At 39.8% G+C, this 9,595-nt stretch overlaps 1 protein-coding gene across 1 annotated transcript; it reads right to left on the reverse strand.

Annotated features, from left to right (window-relative positions):
- Positions 1-340: 340 nt before the first annotated feature.
- On the reverse strand, positions 341-7,706 carry SUB1 (SUB1 regulator of transcription). Its single transcript, XM_075184655.1, has 5 exons — positions 7,598-7,706; positions 4,193-4,265; positions 2,842-2,973; positions 2,622-2,730; positions 341-1,081 (listed from the first exon to the last, which is right to left on the reverse strand). The coding sequence occupies exons 2-5, from the start codon at positions 4,262-4,264 to the stop codon at positions 1,002-1,004; spliced, it is 393 nt and encodes a 130-aa protein (XP_075040756.1). The 5' UTR covers position 4,265; positions 7,598-7,706; the 3' UTR covers positions 341-1,001.
- Between the last annotated feature and the right edge of the window lie 1,889 nt (positions 7,707-9,595).

The following is a 9,595-nucleotide window of genomic DNA, read 5'->3' on the forward strand; positions in this document are numbered from 1 at the left end:
CACTAAATGAAGGGGAATCCTAAAGAGACTATTCACAACAACAGCTTCTATCACACTTTTCTGAACAGTTATTATAATTAACACATTATTGTATTATGTATAAAATGAGAATTCAGACAAAGTTTGCTATATCAGTATTGCTTGGGAATCTAAACTGACTCATTGTACACCAAGGTAAGTTTCTAAACTAATGTTAGATTGGGGGTGGGTGGTAAAGGGAGTTCATACAAAAGCAAAAAATAAAAATAATGATAATAAAACTAAAATAAAGTGTTATTGACCTAAGCACAGGGCAGCTAACAATAAACACAGCCTTTAAACAAAAAAAAAGGTACAAACATGTAGAGAGATACTTTAATATGTGCATTGTATATCAGATAAAGGAACAATGGCTTTGAAAAAAAAGCAAACTATATGCTATGTATATTTATTCCTTAGTCACAGTGGACGGTGTGGGCGCAGCGCACACAACCACAGAACAGACAAGAGACCGTTCATATATTGCTGGAAATTGAATGCAGCTAAGAGGCAGCTCTCTGGTGGTATAACTTTCTATGGATGCACCACAAAAAGGCAGCAAACTTTAATCTTAAAAATAGAAGTATTGCTTCCGGATAAAGAAATACTTTAGAAAGACCCATATGTGACTACTATAGGACAACCATTTCCACCAAAGCACTTGCATGTTTTGTGCAATTTCCTAATGAAATGTGAACACATTCATAAGTCTATAACATTCAGAAACAGACTGGCCTTAAAAATCAGCCAATTCGGGGCCAGCAAAGGATATTTTTGTATCCAATGGAAAATGGAGGCTCAAACTGAATTTCAAATCTGCCCAGTTTTAATGCACATAAAAAAATGCTTCATCTTACAAATTGTTTTGCAATCCAAAAATACAACAGCTTGTAAAACAAACAAAAAAAGTAGAAAACAAAATAGCTAATGTAAAAAGAGTGCTTAACAGTAAAACATGAGGTTTCTTTCCCAATGGATGGATATTACAGTTTTCTTATTGCATCATCAATGTCAGACATCTGTTCCTTCAGTTGATTCCACTGCTCAGGATTTAATGAAATACCTAGAACAGAACACACACGTTCAAAACAAAATTAACAGATACAACTACAGGAAGGAAAGATATAAACTAATAAAACAAATATAAATTAAAGTTCACTTATGTCTGTCCATAGCGCTAATTTTATTTTTAGAATCATCAGCTATTTATAATGTAATAGATGCATTGTTTATGGTACAATACCTGATTAAGTACAACACAAGAATTCAAAGTATCAAGACATATGCAAGATTATAATATAGTTATAACATGACTATTTGTAGATGGCTATATTCCCATAGCAATACCAAATACAAGTAAAGAGAGAAAAAATAAAAAGGGGAAAGAGCTGGTGAAGGCACTAGATATGGACTGGGGCGAAGCAAGATAATTAATCCGCAATATATTCTAATTGACTCGAACTGGAAATACAATTGGCCTCTAAAGTGCTGGATATTAAGCCATCGCGCCTGTATTTGATAATATTTGCTGCACTTATTTTTACCACTTTAGTATACCATTTTTAACTTCGGGAGACCATGGTTTGCTTCCTGGATCGTCCCTTTCTCATGATACTGAACTAATAGAGCAAATTCTTTTAGGTGCAGTTTAAATGAATCCAACAGTACTTCTGGCAGGAGACCTTACATAGGGCTCTCCTGCATTGCCATCTGCTGCACGTCCTTGTGTCAAATAAAGAAGCATTCATTTTGTACATTATGTGCTGCGTTTGGGATGCCAGGAACAGAGGGAGACACCCTCTTTGTACCCACAGGTATCAAAGACAGCAGGGATTAGTGGTGAAACTGCTGTTGGAAACGTGCACACAGTTTTGCAACAGTGAGCAGTCAGTAAGCAGTAGAGGTAAAAAGTCCATAATAGGAAATTAACTTCTGGCCACCTCTCACCTACCCTCCCAACACTAAATCTTTCCACGCATTCCTTAGCCCACACCCTCACAGTGCAACATGGTTTCACCAACGTGCAAATTTGTTTTGTTTTTTTTGTTTTTAAAATATAAAAAAACTTTGCTTCTACTCTAAATTAGATCGATAGCTGGGGCAGCACGGTGCCTTAGTGGTTAGCACTTCTGCCTCACAGCACTGGGGTCATGAGTTCAATTCCCGACCATGGCTTTATCTGTGTGGAGTTTGTATGTTCTCCCAATGTTTGCGTGGGTTTCCTCTGGGCGCTCCAGTTTCCTCCCACAATCCAAAACATAACAAATGGTGTTGGGACCATCAACGTTGGTGCAGACAGAACGACACATCCAACACAGAGCTCGATTTGCAGCCTACTCCTATACAGGCTCACCATTTTGAGAGCCCGATATTTTTTTTTTTATTTTTTTTTTAGACTCCTACAGTTCAAAGTGAATGTGTTCATCAAATACTACTGTGCACCGTGAAATATGGGTGCTTTTAAAATGCCAAGTTTATATTGCTTTAATACTTGACATTTCTATGTTACAAAACAAAACAGGAAATAGAGCATTTCATTAAATGTATATACATTATCCAATATTTGTTAAAATATATGACAAGTTACTTAATGTCATTATTACCTTTCCTTCCAGGTTTCATGTCTCCAGAATTGTCCATAAAATATTCCCTAACGTCAATGAGCACTTTTCCTTTGAAGTCCCGAACACTAACGTACCTCATTTTTCCAATCTGTTAAGAGACATAGCAAAGTTCTTGAAAAGTCAAGTTGCTCTGTAGCAACAAACCTCAAACCAAATATTTACTGTCAGTCATTTCATGGGGGATTGACAAACAACATACCTGGAACATGTTATCATCTGAATTGTTACCGCTTTGTTTGGAGGCTGCGGATCCTTTAGAACTCTCCCCCCCTGTTTTCTGTTTCTTTGTTGGTTTCTCTTTCTCTGGTGGAGGTTGCTTTTTTCTCTTTGGCTTAAAACAGAGAGGGGAGAAAGAGAGCATTTGAAAAGTCTCCTAAGATAAGCAGTAAGAAAGTGCAAAGCAAAACTTCATGCTGTCCCTTACATTAGCTATGGGGGGGTATCTTTTCTGGTACCCATATTCTCTGTGCCGTGCAGGTGCATGAAGAATACACACCATTAAGGAGAGCCGAATTAAGAAAATGCTGCAAACTACCTCCTGTACCCATCAAAGTCCCTCTTGCCGTTTTAATTTTCCCAGCAAGATTACAAATGGTGTTGAACATTGGTGTAGACAGAACAACACATGGCTCTATTTGCAGCCTACTCCTATACAGGCTCACCATTGTGAGAGCCCGATTTTTTTTACAGACTCCTACAGTTCAAAGTAGATGAGGGTCACAGAAGGACATCCACAATTAAGGTAGTTTGTAACAAGAGGTGGTGGCATAATCTTTCCACCCTAAAATTGGAATCATTTAAAAAGGCACACATAATCCAGATCCATTAAAAAAAAAAATATCCACATGAAAGGCCATCAAAACGACCATACAAGTCAAAGGCCAATAGAAAAGCATGAATGTGCTCTTTGAAAACAAACAAGCAGCCATCACTGACAAGTGGAAAAAATATTGTTACACAAACAGATGCAGTCAATCCTATTAGAGTAGACATTAAAGATCCATAGAATTGATCCAGAAGCAGTACTTATTGCCATACAACTGTGATCGCTAAAGTATACTTAGAAAAGCGGAAAACTAACATTTGTTTTATTGCACCACATCTAGCAGGTCAACAATCTCACACCTAAGAAGTCCGGAAATTTTTAGATCAGTCATACAAGAACACAAAAAATGTGCAGCCTTAAGATAATGTTAAGAAGAAAAGAAAATTCATGCAGTATCAGTGGGAAAAGTAAACAAAACGGCAGTGCTGCTGCCCTGTACACTCACATTAATAGAACATGCCTAAATTGAACATGCGTGAACTTTTATTTCAGTGTCTGAAACAGGATACAGCTGCACAACTCAGGATAGAGTTTCTTACAGCACATGCAAATATTTTTTTTTTTATTCAGTCACCACAGATAAAATTGTAATATTTTCAAATACAAATCTCTACGCCAGATACAAACCATGGATATGGTCAACTTTATTCATGTTTCAACCAGTTCTTAATTGAGTGGACGTCACTAAATAAATAAAAAAAAGATTACAACTCAAAAAGCTCACCTTTTCGTCAACCTCGTCATCTGAATCACTTCCAGATGTGCTTGAAGAAAGGATCTCCTTTGATTTAGGCATTCTGCAAAAGAGAAGATAAAGTCTAAATGAACTAAAGACTAAACTAAATGAACTAAAGACTAAATGAACATGCATTTACTCTACTCTTCATTTACAGAGATTAGTTTTACTTTGTAATAATCCTAACAGGTTTCACAAACTTGTTCAGACCAAAATCGCCCAAGGCAGCACGAGAGAATTTTTTATTTTTAAAAAAAAAACCACATATTCGACACCTAAACTAAAAAAAAAAAACAAAACATAACAAAAACAAACCTTGAATGTATTTTGCAATTAAAGGCAATTGAAGTGTTTTACACTATGTGGCAGGGTGCTTAGGAGACCATTTAATTGGAGGCTGCCATATTCCTGAGAGACTATCCTCACCTGTGGAACTAATGTAAGGAGTATCTCTCTGCCATGTCGGAGGAGGATGATATTCAGTTACCCTGTGTAGATAAACTCTGGCAGCAGACATGTTGAATTAATTTAAAGGTCTTTATTCAATCATGGCTCTCACAGGAAAAGGTGCTTGAAGAATGAAACTTAAAAGTAGGATATACATCCTTTTATCAAGCAAATGATCATGTTTGATTAACAACTTGGGTTGAATGAAATTGAATTCTACAGGAACTGTGAGTTTTAAGCTGCCTTAACATGACAAAATATATTTTTGAAAACTTAAACTAGAGGTGAACAGAACCAGCTGCTCAAGGCCACATTTGTGAACAGACACCATCTCCAATAAACACATAGGGGGAATCAATTTGGCACGATACAGTTTTTTGTCTCTGCAACAGGTGAGAGTTTTTACTGAAAGCTCTGCTGATATTCCCTTGCATCCCATCTTCAAAGATGAACAAAGGCCAGGTCATGTATTTTTCAGACACAGGATATTATATACACATACTACACAAAATGTGTAAAGCACAGCATTACACTGTCAAACTGGGAGGAGTTGGTTTACTTGTTGCTGTAAGTGGTATAGTGAGTACAGCACTTCGACTCCGGTAGGAAAATTCTCCTGCACCTTGGAAGTTAAGGACATTGGCTTTGTAGCATTTTTGGACATCATATATAAAATGCATATATTTTATTAGATCACTTCACATGATAAAAGTGCTGCATATGCTTAACTAACTAATCACCTGACCATTATATATTTACACATTTGGTTCAACACTGTGGTTTATGTACTTGGATGACCCATAGGACGTTACATGGAACATTAAAATATCTGAAAATAACCCCCCCACCACGTTATATATGGTAAAGGTCCGAAAAGCCACCCCCGTCACGATATATGGTAAATATCTGAGAACCCCCTCACGTTACATGGTAAATATCTGAGAAGACACCCCCCCCCCTCACGTTATATGGTAAATATGTGAAAAAAAAAAAACCTCACGTTATATGGTAAATATCTGAGAACCCCTCATGTTATATGGTAAATATCTGAAAAGAAAAACCCTCACGTTATATATGGTAAATATGTGGGGAAAAAAGCCCTCGCGTTATATGGTAAATATCTGAGAAGACACCTCCCCCTCACGTTATATGGTAAATATCTGGGAAAAAAAAAACCTAACGTTATATTGTAAATATCTGAAAAGACCCCCCCCCCTCACGTTATATGGTAAATATCTGAAAAGACCCCCCCCCCTCACGTTATATGGTAAATATCTGAAAAGACCCCCCCCTCACATTATATGGTAAATATCTGAAAAGACCCCCCCCTCACGTTATATGGTAAATATCTGAAAAGACCCCCCCCCTCACGTTATATGGTAAATATCTGAAAAGACCCCCCCCCCTCACGTTATATGGTAAATATCTGAAAAGACCCCCCCTCACGTTATATGGTAAATATCTGAAAAGACCCCCCCTCACGTTATATGGTAAATATCTGAAAAGACCCCCCCTCACGTTATATGGTAAATATCTGAAAAGACCCCCCCCTCACGTTATATGGTAAATATCTGAAAAGACCCCCCCTCACGTTATATGGTAAATATCTGAAAAGACCCCCCCTCACGTTATATGGTAAATATCTGAAAAGACCCCCCCCCCTCACGTTATATGGTAAATATCTGAAAAGACCCCCCCCCCTCACGTTATATGGTAAATATCTGAAAAGACCCCCCCCTCACGTTATATGGTAAATATCTGAAAAGACCCCCCCCCCCTCACGTTATATGGTAAATATCTGAAAAGACCCCCCCCCCTCACGTTATATGGTAAATATCTGAAAAGACCCCCCCCCCCCTCACGTTATATGGTAAATATCTGAAAAGACCCCCCCCCCTCACGTTATATGGTAAATATCTGAAAAGACCCCCCCCCCCTCACGTTATATGGTAAATATCTGAAAAGAACCCCCCTCACATTATATGGTAAATATCTGAAAAGACCCCCCCCTCACATTATATGGTAAATATCTGAAAAGACCCCCCCCCCTCACGTTATATGGTAAATATCTGAAAAGACCCCCCCCCCTCACATTATATGGTAAATATCTGAAAAGACCCCCCCTCACGTTATATGGTAAATATCTGAAAAGACCCCCCCCCCTCACGTTATATGGTAAATATCTGAAAAGACCCCCCCCCCTCACGTTATATGGTAAATATCTGAAAAGACCCCCCCCCCTCACGTTATATGGTAAATATCTGAAAAGACCCCCCCCCTCACGTTATATGGTAAATATCTGAAAAGACCCCCCCCCCTCACGTTATATGGTAAATATCTGAAAAGACCCCCCCCCCCCTCACGTTATATGGTAAATATCTGAAAAGAACCCCCCTCACATTATATGGTAAATATCTGAAAAGAACCCCCCCTCACATTATATGGTAAATATCCAAAAAGACCCCCCCCCCTCACATTAAATATCTGAAAAGACCTCATCCATTATATCTGCTGCATATAAAACGTTAGACAATACACTCGTGTTATACATGTGCTGTGCATGTACCAGAAGCACCAGGGTGTAAAATATGTGCTGTGGTGACATCTCCTGTAATAACAGCAGGATGGATGAGCCGGGATCTGTGCGTCACACAATACTCCTCATCCGTCCTCCTGACTGTCGCCATTTTATCTCGCTAATTCCCTCCCAGTACGTTATGTGGTCAGGGTGCCTGTGTGATATATATATATATATATATGGATGTATATAGGACTATACGGGGAGTCTTTCCCGCCATAAGCCACGAGGAGAGGAGGCGGCTGCACGAGCCCCGGAGCTGCTTCCCGCCCTCATGGGGACGCACCATCCTCCCAGCACCAGTACACGGGCGTGACGGAGAGACGGGAAAATCACCGTCCTCATCTGCTTGTAAACACAAAACGCACCTGATAGCTCACACACGACAGGCTGTGAGAGGTTAGGACGGTCTCCACTAGGAAGTGACGTCCACACGGTGAGGAGGAATGGTTTAGACAGGCGCACCAGAGACGTTGGCACGTAGGTATGACAAGCTGCCACGTTCGGTCGCCATATCGTGGTTGGCACGTCATTTACTATTGGAATCTAAAGTGGAATTCTCAGTCGAGCGGGAATAGTTGCCAATCAGTGACGTCACTAGGTTACTGTGCTCTAGATTGTGAGGAGAGAATGGTGCAGGGGGACCACAGCAAGTTGGATACGTTAGTTTCTCATAGCATCCAGTGCCCGTGGTTTGAAACATTGCCTTGTGCAGGCTTAGCCATGTTATATCTCTAGCTGGTCATGCTGGGATTTATAGTTCTACAACATTGAAGTGCAATGTGTAGCTAAGGGTTCAGTTTTTCGAAGTGCATTTTCCTCGAGTAATGTGACTGTCATCAGCTTTTAATCTACACTCCCCTGCTTCCATGTACATATCCTGTTCCAAAGAGACCAGAACATGTAGTGTATTTGCAAAATAGATCTTTATCCATACTTCCCAACATTTACCCAAATAAATAAGCCCTGCTTTGATCTGTGCAAGACCCCTCCCCCCATGCCATTAAGAGAATGAGTTAATCTGCCCAACCAAGTCCATTTTCTGATGAGAATATGTAATCTGGAATTTGTCTTAATTTATGATCAGAATCCTTTTCAGACTTGTTGGGCGATAACATATTCACTTTTTTCAAGAAATAACATTTACCTGCAGCATAGTGTTCTAACTTTGTTTCTCTCCTGAACGTTTCCTCTAACCCTACTGGAACGGCATCTGTACGAATGTCTCATGTAATGACCAGACAACGTTATACTTGCCAACTTCTAGTTGGAGCCCTGGAACTGATGGGGGAGGTGGGTGTGCGAGGGGGGGGGGTCAGCTCTCCAAAAATTTAGTAATTTTGCACGCGCCCCCTGTGACGTAATGACGCAAATGCATCATTTTACAGCGGGGGCGAGGCCAACTACTGCAAATCCTTGAGAATCTCTGCATTTTGGACAGAATTTTGCCCACTTCACTAGGAAGTGGGCAGATGCGGCAGAGTGCCATACTCTCCCGGGAGACCCACCCGGAATTCGTCTCCCAGACATTCCAGGAGAGTTGGCAAGTATGGACAATGATATGGGTAATGATGCTTGGGTTTATACTTCTAACACTTACCTCTCATAACGTGCATCCATGCTGTCGATATCCTACTTCTTTATAGATCAAAGTCAACTACAACTAAAGGATAAGTAGTTACAGTCTTAAGATCTCACATGAATTCTTCCTAGCTGGCACCCACACTCACAGCATCTTATACTCACTTAGTTCATCTGCACTCTTAGTTGTCCGTATCTCATGGTTGACACATGCTCTGCCATAACACTTTAAGGAGTATATTTACTAAACTGCGGGTTTCAAAAGTGGAGATGATGCCTATAGCAACCAATAATATTCTAACTCATTTTGTAGAATGTACTAAACAAATGATAACTAGTATCTGATTGGTTGCTATAGGCAACATCTCAACTTTTTCAAACCCGAAGTTTAGTAAATATACCCCTAAGACTCTTTCTGCATCTAACTGAAACTCAGAAACCTCACATGTTCCTCTAGCTATCTCTTGGCACTTTTGTACCAAACTCTCTCCCGAACTCGCACATCACTGATTACACTCCCTCATTTGGGAATCTCTCAACTCCTACCACTCTGGACATCACACACTATTACACTGCAATGGGGCGTTGCAGGGATCTTAGAATAAAACAGCTTCAATGCCCTCCGCTGAATTTGCTGGAACATCAATGTAGAAAGTATTTTGACCAATCTTGACGTTCCTGTATAACGATCACTCACCTGTAAATGATGACAGTGGGAATTACAAGGTGGTGCCGAGAAGTGTGATCACCCCAAAGACAGGGTTGTTTGAAAGGTTTAGTGCAAT

Source organism: Mixophyes fleayi, chromosome 1 (assembly GCF_038048845.1).
Source record: "Mixophyes fleayi isolate aMixFle1 chromosome 1, aMixFle1.hap1, whole genome shotgun sequence".
Lineage (NCBI taxonomy): Eukaryota > Metazoa > Chordata > Amphibia > Anura > Limnodynastidae > Mixophyes > Mixophyes fleayi.

Bases quoted from the DNA above. Each gene is read 5' to 3' on its own strand.
- SUB1 (XM_075184655.1), bottom strand. From the start codon at position 4,264: ATGCCTAAATCAAAGGAGATCCTTTCTTCAAGCACATCTGGAAGTGAT. The intron at 2,731-2,841 runs GTATGTTGTTTG...GTCTCTTAACAG, and splicing joins CAGATGATAACATGTTCCAG to ATTGGAAAAATGAGGTACGT. The intron at 1,082-2,621 runs GTAATAATGACA...GTTCTGTTCTAG, and splicing joins CATGAAACCTGGAAGGAAAG to GTATTTCATTAAATCCTGAG.